Source organism: Podarcis erhardii (assembly GCF_964252035.2).
Source record: "Podarcis erhardii genome assembly, chromosome: 8".
Taxonomy (NCBI): Eukaryota; Metazoa; Chordata; class Lepidosauria; order Squamata; family Lacertidae; genus Podarcis; species Podarcis erhardii.
Genome location: NC_138499.1, coordinates 46,475,188 through 46,497,634, shown reverse-complemented (window position 1 = coordinate 46,497,634; position 22,447 = coordinate 46,475,188). Strand labels below are relative to the sequence as shown.

Below are 22,447 nucleotides of genomic sequence, written 5' to 3'. Positions count from 1 at the left end.
AGTAAGAACAGGGACCCTTGGATTTGAAGCTAACTTCTGTTTTCTAGAACCCTTAGCCAAAGGATCTGATAACATACACCAAGGGGAACACTGCAACATTTTCCGGTGGGGTGGGGTGGAGCAAGAGCCCTTGTTTTACAAGTTGGTATCCAGGCTGTTATTCCTGCATTGCAGGAGGTTGGACTAGATGACCCTTGGTGTCCCTTCCAACTCTCCTGTTCTATTATTTTAAATTTGCCTACATAACATATTACAGTGGATTTACAGTATTCTGAACCAGATTTTGGCAGATATTTTTGGAAACACGTTTTGATACCCCTTTAAGATCATAGTCACATAGTACGAAGCACCCACACTGTAGTTCAAGAGCAGGGGTGGCCAACACGCTTCCCTGTCCAGATGTTGCTGGACTCCCAACTCCCATCAGCTCCAGCTAGCCTGGCCAATTGTCAGGGAGGAAGGTAATACTATTTCAGCAACATCTGAAGGGCACCACATTGGCTAACGGCACATAGCATTTGCCATTGACGCCAAAAGTTGAGAGAGCAGATAAAAAAAAGATGAGGGTGAACTTACCATGACAAGATTAACCAATGAAACTGCATTCAGGCTGATGCCCCAGAGCCACATGACTCCAAACATGTTGACAAGGATCATAGCAATGGTAAGGGTAACAACAATGGCAGCCCACACTTCAAAACCAAGCAGCACCATTGTTACTAAGAAGATTGATCCAAGGGAAATACTGAGGTTAAAGACGGTGTCTTTCACAATAGTGAGATATTGTTCGTAGAAAACATAGAACACACTATATAAAGAGAATAGAAAATGTTCACATTGGTAACAGATTAACAGAATAAGTCTTTTGAATGCGTGGCTACTTTGATGCCTTAATTCTAAATTATTAATTCCGTCTAGTTCTCAAAAGAGAATGCCACTTTCAGATTTTTCAAAAAGTTTGGCGGAAGAAATAGGATTAATCTAGACATTTTAAAAAGCCAGGATGCAGAGAGTAGTCATGCTCTTGCTTATAGAGTTTAATTTTAACCTATGTATGTTCTCTATCACTATATGTCTATATTTCTGGTCTGTGACTGTAATAAATCAATTCATTCAGAGAGTAACCAATTATGTACAGTGTTTTCACCAATAAAGGAAATTATGCAGAGTAATTTCCCAATTATTTCCCCAAAATCAAACTAAAGATGTGAAAGTTTGAAAAATGTGAAAGCTTGAAAAAGCAGGAATACTGAAAGAATTGCTAAGCTACTGCTGCAAGCAACTTGGCATGAATGTAACCTAGGTTGTGTCCTTGAAAGGGCTGGGTAAAAGTTCCTGAAAGGCACGGAGATTCTTGCCTTTGAACACTAGGGAGAGCTAAACCCACCTGGCCGTCAACATTCCATTAAAGGAAAGCAAAGTTTCAGGACAATTCAGTAACCCTTGTTATATTACAGGGTGTAAACTGTTGTTCTTAAAAGATATGGCTCTGAAATTTGCACAACGGCATTTTGATATTCACAGTTTTATGTCCAATTCCTTTCGTAATAACCTCCCAACATGGAATTCACTTTTTTTTACAGCTACTGCACACTAGGTCAACATCATCACCCCATGGCTCAGTAACAACACTCAACCCACCAGAATGTATATTTTTCACCCATGATTGGGCTTATTTAACACACACTACTTATTTTAAACACTCTGTCTGGAAGCCTCAACTAGTACAAAATACCCCATCTGTGTAGGTTGGCAAAAACAAATCTCACCAATTACAGAATATTACCACTGGGTTTGCTTCCACATTCTGTTAAAAGTGCTGCCCCCCCCGCCCCCCGTATAGCCTAAACATGGACTCCTGGGGAGCACGCTTTCCAATACAAATCCCCCAAGGTTTTAAAATTAGCTGATTAGGTACTATCCAAATGCTGCCCCAAATTAGTTTCTATTAGAAACACAGCTGTGTGTCTAGATTTCTGGTGTACAGGCCCTTGACAGGTTTGTTATGTTCCTCTTTGGTCTCTTTTTTGAGACATGATGGAACTTCATTGCACCAGGTCTTCAGAAATTAATAGTGTATAACAGTTCCGTTTGTTTTCCTGTTTTAATATCCATGAGCTGCCATGGGAACTTCTTGCTGTTAAAAGCTGCTATATAAGTAAGTCAAAGAAAATACACACCCTGTAACGCTTAAGTATTTGGTGGGGCGAGGGGAGAACAGAGGTGGAGAAAGAGCCACGTACCTGTAGGGGAATACATGATAGTTCTTTTCTTCAGTGCTCATGGATTTAGTAATGTTGTATGCTATCACACGTGCTTTCTTCATTGCATCAATGAAGTCTGCAGAGGTTTTCAACACTGTATGGTAAGTCATGAAGTAGGTAGCTCCAACTTCAGAGTTGTTTATAAAGTTAACTGCAGAGCTATATGCTGCATGTCCTCTGTAAAGAAAAGTACAGTTAGCACACATATCAATGGAATGATTATTAGGTTCCTTCAGTTAAAATTAGCTAAGGCATCCAAGAGACAACTAGCTTCTACAATGCTGTTAGGACACTCCTGGGCACAGTACTCTACGATTGTGTAACAATTTGCTAATCTAGAGAGATAAGGGAACACAGTATTTTGCCAAGGCAGGCGGCCAGTATCCTTCAACTGACATCATTCTCATCTGTCAAGAAGGAAGGCAAATGGAAGAACAGGCACAGAGCAAATGTAAAATGGTGGAAGACAGTCATTCTGTGTTGTCATTTTCCTCAGTAGGCCCTGGACTACCTCTTGTCTGACTTCTAGCCAAAGAAACCAGCACCCTGGTTTGGATCCACACACAAAAAAAGCTCCTCTGTGATGGAAGGATGTGTGAAAGGAGAGAACCTATGGATCCAACTGAACACCCATCACAATTGTGCCCAAATATGTAATTCTGCAAAATGAATGCAGGAGCCAGCTTTGCAGTGCTTTATTCAAGGACCACAATGATAGATATGTGAAACAACAGAAGGCAATGTTCTGGGCTATCAGAATGAAGGCCAGACACTTAGATTGGAATTGCACAGCAACAGCAGAGGTACGTATGGAAAGTGGCAGCACAGCATTTTCTGGGATGTGGCAGGGAGGACAGGGAAGCTCCAGGTTAAGACAGACTTTGCAAAGGTGTGCACACATCTGTGGGACAAAACCGTCGCCAGCCCAGAGCTGCCCTGATTTCATCACCTCACACTGCCTGATCCCATCAGATGCGGCACTGCTGCCACTCCACACACAAATGCCTCATTTACCACTGGTGGTATGCGCCTCTTATACTTTATGACTGCAGTGTTTGTCAGAATAAATTTTACTTTGAAGGAAAATGTGTCCCCTCTAAATGCTCCCCTGTTGACACATACCCTTTGCCACATTTTGGATTAGGGTTATCAGAGAGGAACATTGGCAGGAATTTCATGAAGTCTTCACCCTGAGGTCTCCTCTTCCCTTCTGGAGTTAGTGGCCGGCAACGCACACAGGATGGATCCACAACTGCATAAACATTGTTGGAAAATGTACGTTAACTGGCTACACACACAAAAAAAACCCTGCTTCACAATAAATCAGTTTCATCAAAGAACCAAGATCTTAGCTGAAGAGTCCCATATTTTTGTGCAAAAGACACCCAAGCAGTTACTCGAGGAATACCCCAGCTGAACTATGTATGAAATGTTGGAAGATTTGGGTCAGACTAAAGAAAGTACTTCTTCACACAGTGCATAGTTCAACTATGGAATTTGCTCTCATGGCAAGCAGTTGTCCAACTTGGACAACTATAAAAGATTAGACAAATTCATGCAATGATAAGACTACCGGTAGCTGCTAACTATGATGACTAGGTTCTGCCTCTATAGTTGAAGGGAGTATGATTTTGGATACCAGTGGCTGGAAACAACGGGAGGGAAGAGCACTTTTGCGCTCAGGCATGCTGCTTGCAGGCTTCCCATGAGCAACTAGTTGGCTACTATGAAAGCAGAATGTTGAACTAGATGGGCAGCTGGCCTGATCCAGCAGGATCTTCATATGTAAGCATTTTTTAGCAGCAACTGCTATTGGATTCTATTCAAATGTCGCTATGTCTATAATCCAACCCAAATGAAGATGGCACAAAGCTAAGAAGTCTACTTTCCTAAATTTAAAATGTAAGTGCTTCACATGGCAAGCTCTATAGGAAGCAGTTCCCTGTATAGCAGTTGCAGTTGCTGCTACACCACACAACACATTACTCAGCCGTGTGTAAACATTATGAAAAGTGTTGGAAGCAAGAATGGGGACTTGCCTCCATGATGCTAATATGAATCAGGCCAGTTCTTAATGTACAATATGTGTTATCAACACTAAACTATTAGCTGTATTTGTCAAAATGTAGGAATTTAAAAGCATACTCTACATCCTGCCCCCACGTAAAATATGCAAGCTGGAGTAGGTAGGCATGGCTGGCATCAAAGCATGCTAAAAATTCCACGCATCCCAACAGGAGAATTCTGAGCAAGACGTGTTTAAGGGAGTGTACAAAGGCAACAAACAGTACCTGAAGCATTGCAGAACTGCCCAGTGGTGTTGTAGATTCTGCAACAAGTTGACTGTGGTTTGACCCAATCAAAGTAGTCATCAATCCACGAAGAAGGAGCATAGCCAATTTTTGTGCTAAAATATGAAAAACAAGCCACCTTTACCCAAACATTATTAATGAACTTTCAAAACAGGACATTTCTCCTACTAAATGTTAAGTATACACAACAGTCTAGTTTGTCTGGAGGATTAGCAATTGTTTTCCTAGACTACAAGTAGAAGTGTTCAGAATTTCAAAGTTCATCTCATGTAACTTAAACTGTCATTGGAAAATCTATGACTTTTTTTTTTAAAAAAAAAGATGAGTATTTTACAACAAAATGCCATACCATAAAACATGCTTAATTTGATTGCAAATCATTTTGAGGGTTTAACAGAAAAATGGCTTTCATCCTTAGGAAATTGGCCAAAAATCTGGAGAAGAAGAATGCTTCTGCCTGTCGCCAAAAGATATGTAATGAAGGAGCCAGACAAGCCTCCTTGGAGAGAGCATTCCGCAAGCAGGGAGCCACTGCAGTAAAGGGTCATTCTCAAGTTGTCACTCTCTGGACCTCTTGCCAAAGAAGCACATGAAGAAGGGCCTCAGATTATGATTGCAGTGTCTGGGTCAGTTTATTTGCTGAACAGACTTTATGAAGAAAAAAGTGAACACTTACTAACTGTTAATCTCTGCTGCATCAAATATTTCTTGAACTAGGGAGTTGTTGTCACATCCTGTTCCACCACACACCATATTTTGCCCATTCAAAGTAGTATAGTCATGTCCTTCTTTTAGTACGAAGTATACTGGAGGACCTGCATGCAGGTATTTGCTGAGAGAGCTGAAGTAATCCAACATGTACGAGTCCTTATACAAAAAAGGGGAGAGGGAATGAGAAAAATATGAAGCTACCTATAAGGCTTCTCTCTACCCTATATATGGTAAGACAAGAGTAGTATGTTGTTTGCAGTTGTTTTTCCCACAGAAAAAAAGGGGCATAGCATGCAAAAGTCACTTACATCTGGCATTGACAGGCTCTGGTCCAGGCCAATCTCAACCTTGTTGGCAACTGCTATGCTGAATGACAGCACACCCACAAATACGGATATCTAAAAATAGGTGATATTTCAAAAAATAATTTAACTCACAGAAACAACTTTTATTTACACATTCAAAGAATTATGCATCTGTTAAACAAGTTGGTTCCTGATATCAAGGTTCAGGTTTTCATCTATGTTTGGATATATTTGGATGCTACTTTGAATCAAGATAGTGGACTGAACTGTTCAACACTGAACTGATTTTAATCACTAATTTCACTGCAGTGGCTTTTCAGTTTCTTAGAATTCCCGAGCAATGATGGACAGAAGGCTGCTAGTCAACTTAATATTGCTGTAAAATATACCGTATTTTTCCGTCTATAAGATACCCCCATGTATAAGATGCCCCCTATTTTGGGGGAATCAGATTTAATAAAATGGGGGGAAGGTGTATCCGTGTATAAGACCCCCCCTAATTTTTGATGTTATTTTTTAGGAAAAAAATCTAGTCTTATACATGGAAAAATACGGTAGCTAACATCTTCTAATATATTAATCACAAGAACTCCAGAATAAAAAGTATGCCATACTGCATTGGTGGAAGCAACAATTAGAGCTTACAGACCACCACTACTTCATTCAGGCTACCAAATAACTTAAGAAATCCTGAAAAACATCAATGATAGTAGGGAGAAGAATCTTCACAAAATATCGATGAACAGTTAAAAGACTCAACTGCTGCATTTTGATTGATAAAGTTAGCATAAAAGTACACCCCCCCAAAAAAACGAAAAAAGACTTTTAGCCAGTCTCAAACATGAATGTCCACATACCACAACTGGTCTCATCCAATCCTTAAGAAGAAATGGAGAATATATATTTTTGAAGAATAAAAACAACACACTTTCAGAGTGCTGAACACTATTGATCTCTTCACCACCTTTGATACAACACAGAATATCGTATCGATTTTTCTGAAAAACAAAATGCCAAAATGAAATAAGCTGAAGTAGCAATTAAATTATTCAAAACAAATGTTGAATGTATTGAAGTAGGCTTACCTCTTGGCGCTTAATATCCAAGCCCAAGAGGCTTACAAAGCAAGTAATCTGAAGGAGAAAGTCAATAAATACGGCCACTGCAGCAAATAGGGAGAAAGTACGAACAGCAGGCATAGTAGACAAAGATCCTAAAAGAAAGACAGAAATAGAAGTATCACACTGTCTCTCTCAATATGAAGAAGTGCAAAGTTTATTTTAATCCCTGAATGTCAAATTAACAGTGCATTTTTAAGGCTTCTACAAAAAGATGACAGAAGATCATCTCTCAATACCACAGGCAGCATGCATAGCAGCAGGTGCTTTCAAGGGTGAATACAATCTGATGTAAGATAATTTAAGTAGATGCCATAATTTCGCAAGCAACGACAGAATAAATGTTGCTTTATCATTTTGTTCTACACGATGACCCTTTTCCTCCCTAGCTGCCAGCAATACATTGGGTAGAAGACAAATTTAACATTACCAGCTAGAATTTAGCACAATGGGGGGGAAAAAACCTGGGATGATAAACTATATAATGGTTTTGCTTTTTTTGCTTTTAGTAACTTTCAGTATCCCTGATACAAATCTTGTGTGTGATCATTTCCACCAGCACTCCCCACCTCTGTGACAGAAGTTTCATTGCACAACGTGGAATAGAACCATTAGAAATAATGGCTTAATAGACCATCTATGTTCCAATTAAGCAGAGTATGCATTTATCTGAACCCTGCAAGTGATGAGGATGAACAGAGTACAACATACTGTATTTTTCCGTGTATAACACACCCCCATGTATAAGATGGCTCCTATTTTTTCAAACTCCAAATTAAGGAAATGGGGGGAGATTGCCCACAGCTGCTGAGCTTTTTTGGGGAGGGGACTGAAGACAATCGCTTACCGGCCTCAACGCCACTGCCAATCGCCTGCCTCAGCAAAGCCACCAATCATCTGCCCGGTCACCGCCAATCGCCCGCCCAACTGCCGCAGCAGCAGCCAATCGCCAGCAGGCCTTGCCGCAGCCAATCACCCGCACAATTGCTGCTGCCAATCTCCTGCACGCGGTTGCCACCAATTGCCCATCCCCCCTCTGCACTATCCATGTATAAGATGAGCCACAATTGTAAAAATTTATTTATAATACAAAAACATTGTCCTAGACATGGAAAAATACGGTATATTGAACAAAAAAAAAAATTACAAATTAAAAATCCTTACCCAATAAAAAGGCCACTGTCTCTGAAAATGATGACAGGAACATACTAGGAGCCACATCTCCAAGGATTCGGCCTATCTGCTTATCTAGAGTTTCACCTTGAAGGCGTTCATCTCTCTGAAATAGTATTCATTTGTTAGAAATCAGATCTAGAGAAAGTTGTCCTTGGATCTATTATCCAAACATTTGTATTCAAGGAAACATAAATACGCAGCTAATGTTTCCTAGAATGTACATCAGTCTTGCCCACTCAATTCTTATCACAGAACAGTGATCATTTCACAATCAATATAGAAAATGAACATATATGAATTTTCTGCTTCTCCTTTTCCCATTTCTAGTCATTTCTTTGTTCCATGTCCACTAGAAGAAAACAAAACCTATCTATTAACACACGGGCAATAAGATTGTGTGAATCTTTGGGATATATTCAAGTTCTGTTAGGGTTCGGAGGAGCGATGGTGAGGGATAAACTGAATGATATTGTTGGTGTATTCTCTCTCTTTCTGAAAAATCAATAAAACATGTTTTTAAAGGATTGTGTGAATGTCCCTGTCCACAGAGAGAGAAAAATCCATCTCCAAAAGGGAGGTCCAAGCATGGAGGCCTCCTCACAGGAGCAGAGGAAACGTCTACTGCTGGTGGTGGTTCTTCACTAGGGCTTTGACAATGGAGGCAGAAAACAGGGAGAGAGTTCCAAGGGCATGCCAGGACAATTTCCCCTCCTATTACAGAAAAAGCCTGCAAAGGGAGGGAAAGAATAGAGGACCAACACCGAACACTACCCCCTCCCCGCAAAAATACCCATCCTACAGAGGTTTGACAGTTCATGCCCCACCTGGAAGAAAACTTCTATTCTATGAATTTCAGACATGAATATGAATAAAACATGAGCTTATTTTGGATCAGACCAAAAGATCCTCCTAGTTCATTATCCTGCATGTGGCCTACCATTCCCTTCCAAAAAATCCACAAGCAGGATAAGAAGGAGATGCCTTCTCTTGCTGTTGCTCCCTAGCAAGTAGTATTCAGTATCAAAACTATCCCTTAACACAAAGTTGCCATATAAGCATCAGTATGGTTATCCTCCATTTGTCTAATCCCCTTTTAAAAAGCTAGCCACACCAGCAGCGGTTATATACTGTGGCAGTGAATTCTGCAAGTTAAATATATTATGTGATACAGTACTTTCTATTGCCTATCTAGAATATATCACCATTCAATAACTACAGAGTTACAGCTTTATATGCGAGAAAGAAAAACTTCTTTGCACATGTATGATTTTATAGTCTGTCACATTCCCTTTCAGAGTCATCTTCCACCCTAAACTAAACAGATTTCAGCCTCTCTTTGAATGGAAGACACTCCCAACACTTTGATCATCTGGGTTGCCCTTTTCTAGATCTAGGGTACTAAATCTGTACACAGTGTTCCAAATGCAGGAGCACTACATATTTGTGTAAAAGCATGAGATATAACAGCAGTTTAGTACAAAGATGCTAGGACACGCTTGTAAAGAGCCGCCCATCTGGATAACCATGACGTTAAGCAAGCTGGCAGGGAAATTAAAGGAGAGTGGGTTGTGTCAGGGTGCTATAAATATATTGTGTGGGCTAGTAACGCAATGGTTTATTTGCAAAATCGTAATAGAAGGTAGATATCCTCAAACAGCTGTACTGTTCTCCAGCACCTAATGAAAGGCAATATATTGCACTATCGTTTCTCAAGTGTTCCAAGTATTTTCGTTTATTCCCAACCAATTTCCCAGTAAGGACACTTGTTCTCTAGCATATTATATGCCAAGTCTTTTTACTTTTTCAAGTAAGATTCCCAGTAAACACAATTCTAATATGGGAGCACTTTCATTTTTTTGTGTTGAACTCATTAATACTCAACATCTCACAAAATCACTTGAACAGGATTTCAAAAAGCAACACCACATGTAATACAACAGAACCAAATGATATCAACACCTCTTGCATCAAGGGGCCATGGCTCAGTGGTAGACCACATTCTCTGGATGGGATGATCCCATGCTAGATTCCTGGTATTTCCAAGTAGGACTAAGAAAGACTTATGTTTGTACACCTGGAGAGCTAGTGGCAGTCAGTATGCACAAAACTGAGCTAAGGGGACCAATGGTCTCATTCAGTTTAAAGTAGCTTCCTATCTGATCACAATTTAGAGGTACACTACTGGCCTAAATGGGCCATTGATCCCACTTGTATATTCATATTCAACTTATATTAGCAGCTTATTCATTACACACTAGGGTGGCGAGGAATCACAAAAATACCTGAAATGTCTGGACAATAATGAAAATGTTGTCCACTCCAACTGCCAACACTAAAAATGGAATGACTTCAATAACAATCAATGTTAAGGGAACTCCAAAATAGCTGAAGATGCCCAGAGAACATGCAACTGAACTCAGTACAATCAGAATGCCTGCAACGCCCAAGGAAATTTTTGAATCCACCTAGCAAAAGAAGAAACAAATCACAACAATTATATTTAAAATACCTGATTGGTACCCATTATAAATGTTTTTCAAGTACAATTGTAGCTTAACAAAACTATATCACATCAAAATCTAGGTCTAGTCTTGCATAAAAAGAGCCAGAATAGGAATGTGTATCCTATTAGAAATCACCCAGTGCTGAAAACTAGCATCAAAATATCATTAAAACTTCAGTGTACACCCACAGCACCTAATCCAGTAAGTGATATACTGTATAAAGAAATGTCCTTTGCTGGATTAGTGAGAGAATGATTCTGAGGTTGAATAAAATATTTCCTTTTGGTACTTTGAAAAAGAGAAGGAACCTGCAACCAACTCAGTCAACACAAAACAGTTGCACTGAGCAGCCTATTTCTGTTAATTTTTTCATATTATATTACATGACAAAGCATTTTTAAAAAACCATTGTTTGAAGCTAATGGAATTCCCCTTATAAGAGTAAAAACACACACAGATGAGCATAATAGTAGTCAAGTATATAATAAATGTTTCAGCCCACTTTTATTTGTTGTAGACTTGCTTTTAAACCATTAAAGATACATACCAAGAATCTAGCAGCACTCTTGATGTGTCCCAGAGCTAGAGAGATATACACAAACATTACTGCGTAGCTAATTACAACAGTACCAACATCACCGTAGCTTTCCCGGTCTATTTCATCTTCAATGCTACGTTCAGCAGAGAAAGAAATTGTTAAATTTGAGTTGTTATAGCTTTTCACAAGAGAGATGAACCTGAAAGACAACAAATCAATGGATTCTTAGAATGTCAGAAAGAATTTCTCACATTATTCACATAGGTCTCCAATGTTTTTTTAATGTTAGTTGTACTTTTGGGCTAGACCCAACATTCTACTTTATCTTGATGACTACATGCTTCCCAGATGTCCCAGGTTATCCTTGGGCTCAATTCATACTTTTAAGAAAGTGTGAAATGTGAAGGACAAAAGTAAAGGCAGCCTCACAGCCTGCTTCAGCTGGATGTTCTGTCACCGCCTCCAAAGGGTGTTCTATGGGGACACCCTTGACTTTTTATATTATTGTGGGTTTAAGATGTAGTTTAATGTTACTTATAAGCCACTTTGGAAGGATCTGTATCATGAAAAGAAGGATATGAACAAACTTCTGATGCCGTCTTCAGCATCTTATGCTTGCATAGGGAAACTGTTTGTGCAGCTCCAAGGTTACACTAACTAAAAGTTATGTCAGATAAAACACTAGCAGTTCGTCTATAACATGTTAATTTCTGAGTTACACAAATAGCTTGTTGTTTGTTTAAAAAAATTGTGAAGTAGACCTTGCCAGATTCTCTTGGGCAGGCAACTGACTCATCTCCAGTATAAGAATTTTACATGCAATGTTTCAGTTAAGCCTCAATTAGAAAGACTTACTCCTTTTCCCAAGCCTGTGCTTTCATTAGCTTTTCTGTGTCGTTGTAGTAATTCTTGACAGGAAATGTGATCACAAGGGCTGTAGCATTATTGTAATTTTCACCTAGGCATTAAAAAAAAGATAAAATACATAAGGAACTATTTTAAGGATTATAGAAGATTATAGCTAGCATGACCAAGTAATGATGGGAACTAGAGTCCAACAACATATGGAAGCAACATGTTGTCTACTCCTGTTATAAAGCATCTTCCATATTCACTTCATGCTACTTCACTAAGTAAGACCCATTTTATTTACTAGCAGAAATAGTGTCACGAGTGCTAACCTAAGCCGATTTACACAGACGTAAATGCAACCAATCTCAATGAAACTTACCACCAGGCTTAGGGGGCCCAACTACTAGTCCTCCCCCCGCTCCACACACCATTGTCCTCAGAAGGTACTCCATCATCTCTCCTCCCCAACCCATGCAAAGTGTTACAATTGCTTTTAGGTATGTATGCTTGAGTCTTCCTTGCTGAATAAAGTAAAAGAATACTAGCTCACACACTGGCTGTCAACCAGTGCACTGAAATTAAATAGTATTCACCAGAAAATTGGTTTTCCATCCAGACTAAATACTACACTATCTTACTAATTCCTGCTAAACAAGAAAATACAGTTTGTTGTGTGCAAGTCACTCTATTCCTCACCATGAATATTTTCCCACATGGCATGGAAACACCACATGGCAGTGGTAAGGTTTTGCCAGCAATTTGAGATGCAGTCTGTATTTCATAGCTGATAAAAGTGTAGGCTATAGGCTGGATACTAAGCTGGCTGTATTACCTTAACAGTCTTGAAAAGAGAGACTGAGAATCACAACAAATGGATGTGGAGGCTACACCTTCATTTCAGCAAGGCTTCCACACCTGTTTTGATCCTTCACACCTACCATCATATCCTCCCATCACCAACCAAGGAAACACAGGGCCACCAAATGTTCCCAAACACGGATCATGAAGCAAGGTTGTGTCATTCAAAGAGGCTGGAACCCTGTGAAATTCATATACAGTTGTTGACAGTTATCCAAGTAGAACACTGCTTGTTACAATATTGCAGTAGATCATATTTTGAAGTGAAGGGCATTTACTTTGGAATGCCCTTCAAGTTTCCTTGACTCCATCTCATTTTCTCCCTTAACACCTCAATCATGTATATTCTCTACTTAAAGGTAAAGGTAAAGGGACCATTAGGTCTTAGTCATGGACGACTCTGGGGTTGCAACGCTCATCTCGCTTTACTGGCCGAGGGAGCCGGCGTACAGCTTCTGGGTCATGTGGCCAGCATGACTAAGCCACTTCTGGCAAACCAGAGCAGTGCACGGAAATGCCGTTTACCTTCCCGCCGGAGCGGTACCTATTTATCTACTTGCACTTTCACACACTTTCAAACTGGGACCGAGCAACAGGAGCTCACCCCATTCCAGGGATTCGAACCGCCAACCTTCTGATCGGCAAGCCCTAGGCTCTGTGGTTTAGACCACCCTTCCTTACTTACCTACTCTGAAGCAATTTCCAACAAAGTAAGTAATCCTATTTCCAATCATGTAAGTATAGCAATAAGGTGTGAGAACTTTACAAGTACAAAGATCAGCTCAATTCAGCCAATTGTTCAAGCAAATTTTATGAAACCAGGAATAGAAACTAGGGAGCAAGCTCAATCTCCACCCCAGGCACTGGCTTATATTAATCCAGACTTCCTCAGTTTGCAAGGAATTCTGTCTAGGCTCCAAAGCAGTGGTGGGGCTTGGTACCCTGATCCTGGACACAAAGCATGGTGTATGAATGATGCTTTCTCCAAACCAAGTCAACAGCTCCTTTTTAGTTTTACTTAAAATGTATTCTACAATCCCTGTATCAAGCAAACTATCCAAGAAGCATGTAGACCAAAGAAGGAAACGAAAGTCAGTCTGTCAAACAGATATTCAAAAGCAAATTTGACAAGCTACAAATATATATGTGAAATATCACTGTGCTTACCGGACACAGTACAAGAGGTGAGAGTGGTAGTCAGCGTAGACAAAAAATTCATCACCAATACTGTGATCTAGGACAGAATGACTGTTCTGGAAATAATTGAGTACACTTAAAATAGTACAGTTATTGTTGGAGGGAGCAAGAGGAGCCAGGCAGATGTCCTTCAGCATTACGGTGTCATTTTTATAAGAAGCAGTTATGTTTTCAATAGCATTCTGCAAGTCTAGCACCTGAAAGGATGAGAAAGGAAGAACTTAAGTGTCATAGCAGCAGAACAGAACTTTTCTTATGTCCATGCATCAAACAACCTTTAAGATATGGTGGATAAAGCTAACCAACTGTGGCTCAAACTGTACAGTCTAAAGGAGATTAGATGACAAAAATACAGATTTCATAGTACTGCTTAGAATGTATGGTTTTATTTTATTTTATTATGCATTTATGCTGTAAGCTACCCAGAGCATTGATTTACAGTGGAAGGGTAGGACATAAATACAGAATTCTCTATTATACTTTATCATACAGCAACTGTTAATTCTACAATAGGCTAGTTCAGACATAACTCTAAGCCTGGAGTTCCCAAGCATAGCGACCTCAGACACCCACTAAGACAGGCTCTCTGCCACTCCTAATTTTTTAAAAATTGTGGTTTTGGGGGCTTATTTTGGTTGTTTTGCTTGGGTGGTTCCCAGTTTGGGGGGGAATTGTCTTTTTGTGTTGTTTTTGGGTGGTGTAAAAGTTTTGCTCGTGGGGGAGCGGTACTAAGCATTGACAGTTCCTCTGTGAAATGGGTGCTTTGTGGTACACCCTCTGCAGTTTAGATTTTCAAATGTCCCCCTAGGCCTAATAGGATGGATGCTTGCTCTAAACCACAGTTTGTATTACAAGAACAAGCTGCAGTGAGCCTTGGGCTTGTAAACTCCTACCTCTCCCCCTGGCAAAGGCTGCAAGTTAGAATGTGAAAGCTTTTATTTCTATTTCAGATTAGCCACTACATGCAGTGTCATCCAAAAATTGACAAACTGAGGTTAAGAGTAACTATGATTAGTTGAGAAACAAGCCAACTTCAAAACCAGAATTTATGAAGCTAGCTTGATTCAACTAACCACAGTAAAGAGTAATCATAGTTGAGGGTTCAGATGACATGATAAACTGTAGTCAATCGAAAGCAGATATGGAGACTTCCAATCCCCTTATTGAGGCATCATCGGAAAAGGAGTTAGGAGCATGCGAGTCTGGTGGGAGACTTAATTCATTTGGAGTGCTAAACCATGGCTACATCTACACCAGTGTCATTATGTGCCTCAAGGTTTTTTAGTGCAATCATAGTCAAGTTGGACACAGCTACCTGGAACCGCTAAGCTATAACTACAAGTAGCAGTACCAGATTCAATTCTTGAATGGCACACAATTCTGATTGTACTATGCTGGCAGGCACCTATCCCTGAAATTGTAGAGGTTTCAAGGGCTTACACAGGGCTTAAGTATCTGAACAGAAGCTTTCCTGAAATTATTGGTAACTGCCAATCAAAGGCATCCCCCCCAAACCCATTTGTATTTCAGTTTTCCAACTTGCACCCTTGCATCCACTGAGCATGCAAAGAGCTGCTGTCTGTATTACCTGATGCAAGATATCTTTAGTTAGTGGAGGCCCGAAAGGAATATCTGCTCCTGATGGATATGGAGAATAGATTTCTGGCTTGGCGTTTGGAGCTTGGATAATAAGTTGTTCAGTACGGAAGAAAGGTCCAAAGTGAGTATCAAAATATTCCTTCTCTTTGCGAGCTTCACTGTTTGGGGATGACCAGAGGTCTATAGGATTTGTTGTTACTTTGACAAACATCAGGCCTGAGGAGCACATGGCAATAAAAGCCAGGGAAAAGAGCACAACAGGTCTTGGGTTTCGAACACAGAAAGCCCCCCATGATGTGAATGTGACTCTTAACACGTTCTCAAACCTTTCACCCAGCCTTTCACACCAGGTAGCTTCTCCTGCAAGAACAAAAGCACATCCAGAGTAAATAAGATATCCATTTCCAACACGACCCATATACCTAACCAACAATTACTATTAATTAGGGCTTCCAGGTTTTTCTGTTTAATTTAGGAACAGGAACAAAATTGTAGAGAATGAAAAAGAGGACTATGACATTATTAAGCCTGACTCCATATAAAATAGGGCATAATTCAGCCACTGAATGCAGAAATCAGGAAGTACACCAGCATAATGTGTGTGGGAGTACAGTGAAGAAGAGTTGTGTGTAGTCTAGGATATTTATTTTAAAAACTAATAATTCATATTATTAAGTTCCTTTTTTATTACTGAAAGCGAGAGAGAGAAAGAGAGAGAGAGAGAAAGAAAGAAATGGCGTGCAAGGAAAAAATTCAGGACATATTGTTTTACAACAAACCCAGCATGTAATTTAACATATTACAACCAACGTTCTTAAAGAGGAACACACACAAACGCTCTATCATTACTTTCTAGAACTTACCAGTATTCTGGCGTAAGTTAACAGAATAGGCAATGTTGCTGTCAATAGGTGTGTATTCAGAAACAAAGTGTCTCTTCCTGTAAAAGAGATGAGCATGAACAAGAGCACTCAGGATAGGATTCTCAGTTCTATTTTATTTAATAATGTGATTCAAGACACTCTAGGTTACAGTTTGCAAAGAAAATACAGAAACTGTTATTATAGAATTTTTATTCCTGTTATTAGAGAATTTTTGGAAGCTAAGGTCTTCATTACATCAATTACAAGTACGTGCGCTGAGCTACTCTGTGGTGGCTAAAGTATTTGAATAGTGCCTGGGGAAAATCCAGCATCAATCACTAGCCATTTCTGTGGCAAGTAACTGCATTGCCATATTTGACATTAATTCCTCTTCTTCAACGTAGTGCCATTCTCTCTGTCACTGGATCATTGCAGAGTTACAGCAGTCTCTTTGCTTCAAGTTAGAGAATATTTATTTATTGACAATTCAAATAAAATAGCATATTGGGAGAAAGCGAGACTATACATTTCTCCCTGACACAAATGCTAGGGTTCTTGAGAGTATTCAAGTGATCCTTACCCAAAGTAGTAAAGTCAGGAAAAGGCATATTATTTAATTGTGTTGAATAAAATCTTACCTGAATGTACCACTTGTGGCTGCAGGTGAGGATCACTTGAATGCTCTTAACACCACTAGCATGTGCGTCAGGAAGAGATATTCAGTCTAGCCTTCTCCCCAACCTGCTATTTATCTTGCTACTCAATCACATAATCCCCACTATCTCTTCCCTAAAAAAGTTAGAATCCAGGAAAACGTTACCAGTTTATTCTGTTGAATACTACTTAATTCTGCCCTATACAGTGGTACCTCGGGTTTTGAATGTTTCTGTTGATGAACGTTTCGGAACTCAAACACTGAAAACCTGGAAGTAAATGCTTCCGTTTTGGAATGCACCTTGGAACTCAAACGGCTTCTGCGGAGGTATCACTGTATTTTTTTCAATTTCTCCGCCCTTTGAGCTTCGGTTTTCAAACAATTCGGAAGTCAAACAGTCTTCCGGAACGGATTACGTTCAAAAACCGAGGTTTCACTGTAACCGTCTTACACATATCTCCTAAGCTCTTCAGGTCTGTGTAGAATACAAGTTTACAAAGCCATCAACAGAGTGCAGGCACTAAGACATATACATTTTATGAACCTTACTACATTTGGCCATTTTCACATGTCACATTAAACCAAGGTTTAATTGAAGCAATGGTTCAATGTGAATGAACAGTGTACTTTGCTACTCCCCTGCTCCCCTTTTCAGTGAGCCAAGCAAGAAACATTACATATGAACAAGCCTTGGCTTATTACCATAGTAATAATGCTTCGCACATAATGGACAAAGTCAATCTCTGGTTTCTTTGTTGTCACTGATGCCCTGAAGGAAAGAGCTAAGTGCATGTTTACTTTAAACCATAGTTTATTTTAAACTATGCCTTAAGATGACATGCAAACTAGGTCATAGAATCATCATCATTACGCATGCTGATATTAATCATCCCTTCTAACAATAGAATTATTATCGCCTTCTATTGTGCTATATCTTCCTGTTATTCTCCTTGATAAGCATCTTGTAAAATAAGCACACCAAGCTTTTTTTACTACCTTCTAGTTGGGAAGCACTACAATCACAATCACTTTGTTTTAGAGCACAATGTTTGGTTTCAACACATTTTAAGGAGTTATCTCCCTCACCAGCTAATGTATTATAGGTTCCTAGTGACCTCATTTAAATTCCCAAAAACATTTCCTCTTTCTCAGCAAAACTGAACTACTGAATCAGAGTTTGCACAGACTAGATTGGCCAGAGGCTTCCATGTGGTACAATTTCATACAAACAGTTTCATTGTACCAAGCTACAATGGTGCAATTGTCAGGCACAGACAAGGGTTCTATGAGACCATTTGTAAACAAACAAAAATTAATTTGAGAGTTAAATACATTGTGGGGTTTTTTGATTTCCCCCTTCCCTGTCTCTTTAAAACTGAGCAATCAGGGAGGGTGAATCCCATGACTATGAACAGCTCATAGGGCAGTTGTTTACTCTGACAGATTTTCTGCTGCCTCTGTAGTTTCAGAGATAAAAACGATGCAGCTGAAGATACACAGTGCAGCAGCCACACTGAGCAGCACCCAGGATTTATTTTAAGTTAACACCAGGTGCAAAAGAAATCTCAAGGTAAGCCAGCTAAGTCTGACATATTACAAGCACTCTCCTCATCTTGCTATGCCACCAAGTCTGACAATATATACAGTACTAAGTGTAGGTGTATAAAATGTATAAATATACAGGTATGCTATACTTGTCCTAGATAGTTCCTTAAAGCACAGAGAATGCTAGTGGCTGTTCAGTTAACTGCACACTAAGCAAAAACAAAGCATTACTGCAGTATGGGGATGTTCTAAATGCTGTCTATGTGCAAGCTGTTCATTGTCACACAACATGGCTTCACTCTCTACAGCAGATTGAACCGGGGTGGGGTGGGGGCTGCAGAATAAAAGAAAAAGTTAAAGTCCCACTGGATTCTACCCTTAGTAAACAGTGGGATTATTTAACAGTTTATGAACAACTCCAAGACTTAATTTTCAATGCTGTTTAAAAAGGGAACTATTTACCTGTAACACCAAACTCCAAAAACTGCTGCAAAAAACACAAGCAAAAATCCTGTGTAGGAGATCCACATGATGACATACATGGCATCCAAACCAAGCAAAAGCCAAGGTACAGGAGGTGGAGGGGGTTGTGGTTTGGGACCACAGACAATAGAGCAATCCTGACAACTGCAAGGCCCAGTGACATCATCCATGGACTCATTACAGCCTTTGGTGGCATTGTTCATAGGAGTCATCCCATGGATAGAAACATCTAACAAGAGAAAAGTTATCACACTCAAAAAATACCCACGTACTAAAATTGTAGATATAATCTATGACAAATTAAAACCAACGTAAAACGATAATAGTTTCCGTTTGGCAACTTCAACTTTTAAGGTTGCCAAACTATTAGAAATTTTTTTTGTTCACTAGTGTAAGCAAGTTTACCATTTGATCCAAGGCCCATAGAAGTAAAATCTTCCAGGACTTAAAAACATTCAAAATTGCCACAAGTTACAGATGTATTTATTGCTTTTAACCCACCCCACCTTCTGCCCAAAGGAGCCCAGGGCAGCAAACAACAAGTGATAAAACATCTTTCAAAGAACTGCAATGCAGATGCACTCTGGAAAAGATATCAACTTAAAAGGCTGATTGGAAGAAGGTGGTCTTCGGTAGATGCAGAAAAAGACACAGTGACAGTTCCTATCTAATTTTTCTTCTACACATGCTGACAGAAAAAAACATTGTGAGGAAGATAAGCCAAAGTGACCTCACAGCATCTCCTCCCTTTTAGAAGTATGTATCAGCACTCTTTTAAACTGCAGTGCATGATTACAGCCTTACATTTTTATGTATATATGAAATTATATGCACATACACCTAAAGCTATAGCCTTATTAGCCCAGTAGTTAATCCTGCGTTGCCTAGGGGGATGGTCCAAATTCAGTATGTATTTGTGGCTCAAGTTCAAGACACTTGCTACTAATAGTCAATAAGGAAAAGTTTATTTAAAACATTTGTTTCCTACCTGAAAATATTGGAATCATGTTGAAAGGAGTCTGACCATTATCCTTGCTGAGCATGTACTGAATCCAGTTGGTTGCATTGCATTCCCTAACATCTTTTCCACACAATAGTCCCAGCGCTTTAACATTGCTTGATGGTGCCTCCACATCTTTACATGCATTATACATAGCTAGAAGTATCATGACAATAAAGAAAAAGACAATGCTGATAATACAGTAATGATACAAATAAGAATTTACTAAGCTGGCTCAGCATCTGAAATAAAGCAATTCTGAATTTATAACAGAAGAAACGCTTGAAGACAAAAGGTTTTGACACAGTCCAAGATTAATTTAGGCTTCACAAATCTTCTCATTAGCTCACCAGTGGATTCTTTGAATAGTTTTCCACTAATTGCAAAGCATGCAGGAGGGATCTCTTGTCCTTTGCACTAGCCTTTGCAGAAGACAAGAGTGCCATTTCTGCCTCTGAAAAGGTGAGGGCAAGGTAACACAACCCCAGTGCTGTGAGAGGATCTGGGGCAAGCAGCAGCAGCAGCAGCAGCAGCAAAGGAATCTGTCTTCTGCTTGCTGTGGAAACTGAAATGTACAAGGAGGATGTGACAATTTGGTTGCAAAGGTAGTTGGGTGTGTCCAAGCCCAGCAGTTGCCTCAAACAGGAAAGGAGGAAACTGCTCTATTGCCTAGGAGACTAAAGACACTCCTCTGATTTTATGAGCATAGGAAACCTTGTGGGAGCCCAGGAGGAGGGCATCAACATGCACCAGTGGAAGTTTGCCAACAGAAAAGGACAGGGCAGATGAGAAATACCACCCTGCTACTTTATGGGGCACTGGAGAACAAAAGAATTGCTAGATTTAATATTCTTTGGGGGAAATGAACTGTAAAATTATAGTCTCCTGAATTAGCCTTGCAAATAGGATTAATGCTGGATCCCATTTTTCTAACTTCAATGGCACATATACACACAGCTCTCTTTTCCATACTACTCAACTTCTGACTTGCAGATGAACCACACAGTTCATTTACATATGAGAATACACACAATTAACTGCTTTTATAAAATCTTCTAAGAACAAAAATAAATGATACACAACTATTTTGCCTCGCTTACCGTTAGCAAATTTTTCTCCAATGTAATACTCCAGTTCAGCGACATTGGTTTTCTTCTCTTTTGTAACTGGATCAATATATGAAGTTGTATTTGTTACATTGAGAAATTCAGACTGATGAGGACTGCAGGTTAGTTCGCAGAACAGGTTTACAAAATTATAAGAACATGATGGGCACCTGAAGAGAGAGTAATTATTAAACATTTATTCCTTTATCCAGCATGTGCACACAAAATGCAGGAATTTTCAGAATGTAGCATTTGTCTTCAAGAACAACAAACAGTTCTTACGGTCCAGATATCAAAGCTTAAATTAATAATGCACTCCTGAAATGTGTAGTTCTAAGAATGATCAGCAAGGGCTACAGCAATATCGAGTACAGAAAAATTCACAGCATTTCATCTGGAGGAAAGAAATGAAACTACGTAAGCAGCACAGCAGTGAAATCAAATGAGACATACAGTCCAATCTGACGCATGCATGCTCAGAGGTCAGTTCTACTATAGGAATACTCCCATATAAGAATGTGTAGGCTTGCAGCCCAAGATTCAGAAACCACCATTTACAGTGCCAACTCGGGTTACATTACCTTCGGGTAACGTAATTTCGATGAAAATGATCTATAGGTGGTACATGACCCCAGTCAAGCTTGCAAAAATTTACCACTTATCAAATAATAAATGTTGGAAATGTAAAGAAAATGAAGGTACATTCTTTCACCTCTGGTGGACATGCCCAAGGATTAAGGCTTTCTGGGAAATGATATATAATGAAATGAAAAAGGTATTTAAATATACCTTCTTGAAGAAACCAGAGGCCTTTCTCCTGGGTATGGTTAGCCATGTGGTGCTAAAGAAGGACAGAACGTTATTTATGTATGCTACAACAGCAGCAAGGATACTTATTGCAAAGTATTGGAAGACACCAGATCTACCCACTCTGGAAGAATGGCAGATGAAGATGACGGACTACATGGGACTGGCAGAGATGACTGGCAGAATCCGAGACCAGGAGAAAGAGACAGTGGAAGAAGATTGGAAGAAATTTAAAGACTATCTTAACAAATATTATAAAATTAATGAAGGCTAGAATTGACATGGGTTTAAAAATTACGTGGTTTTCAGGGGTGTTGACTATGGAAAAAGAACAGAATTATTAAAGATTTTGGGAAATAAGGGAATGGATTTGCTGATTAGATAATGAAATTAGAATACAGAAGGGGGAGGTATGAGGAGGTCGGGGAAATTAGGTTTAAGAAAATAAGGATGGAAATTATACGTGTTTCTTTTTGTTTTTTGTTTATGTATGTTTTTATTGTTAAACTTGAATAAATATCATTAAAAAAAAAAACAAAACGTAATTTCGAGTT

The 22,447-nt window shown here is 39.4% G+C and overlaps 1 protein-coding gene across 1 annotated transcript in view; it reads right to left on the bottom strand.

Moving 5' to 3' along the window:
- Positions 1 to 22,447, bottom strand: part of NPC1 (NPC intracellular cholesterol transporter 1) — a 37,432-nt gene that overhangs the window by 2,637 nt on the left and 12,348 nt on the right. The window contains exons 4-22 of the mRNA XM_081873623.1: positions 21,081 to 21,256; positions 19,969 to 20,136; positions 18,960 to 19,209; positions 16,298 to 16,374; positions 15,424 to 15,794; positions 13,806 to 14,032; positions 12,719 to 12,819; positions 11,784 to 11,886; positions 10,938 to 11,127; positions 10,169 to 10,351; positions 7,875 to 7,989; positions 6,678 to 6,805; positions 6,450 to 6,590; positions 5,596 to 5,685; positions 5,253 to 5,443; positions 4,556 to 4,671; positions 3,387 to 3,516; positions 2,244 to 2,441; positions 577 to 808 (exon numbers count right to left, since the gene is read on the bottom strand). Of these exons, the coding sequence (XP_081729749.1) occupies positions 577 to 808; positions 2,244 to 2,441; positions 3,387 to 3,516; positions 4,556 to 4,671; positions 5,253 to 5,443; positions 5,596 to 5,685; positions 6,450 to 6,590; positions 6,678 to 6,805; positions 7,875 to 7,989; positions 10,169 to 10,351; positions 10,938 to 11,127; positions 11,784 to 11,886; positions 12,719 to 12,819; positions 13,806 to 14,032; positions 15,424 to 15,794; positions 16,298 to 16,374; positions 18,960 to 19,209; positions 19,969 to 20,136; positions 21,081 to 21,256 (3,187 nt within the window). The remainder of the gene's footprint in view (positions 1 to 576; positions 809 to 2,243; positions 2,442 to 3,386; positions 3,517 to 4,555; positions 4,672 to 5,252; positions 5,444 to 5,595; positions 5,686 to 6,449; positions 6,591 to 6,677; positions 6,806 to 7,874; positions 7,990 to 10,168; positions 10,352 to 10,937; positions 11,128 to 11,783; positions 11,887 to 12,718; positions 12,820 to 13,805; positions 14,033 to 15,423; positions 15,795 to 16,297; positions 16,375 to 18,959; positions 19,210 to 19,968; positions 20,137 to 21,080; positions 21,257 to 22,447) is intronic.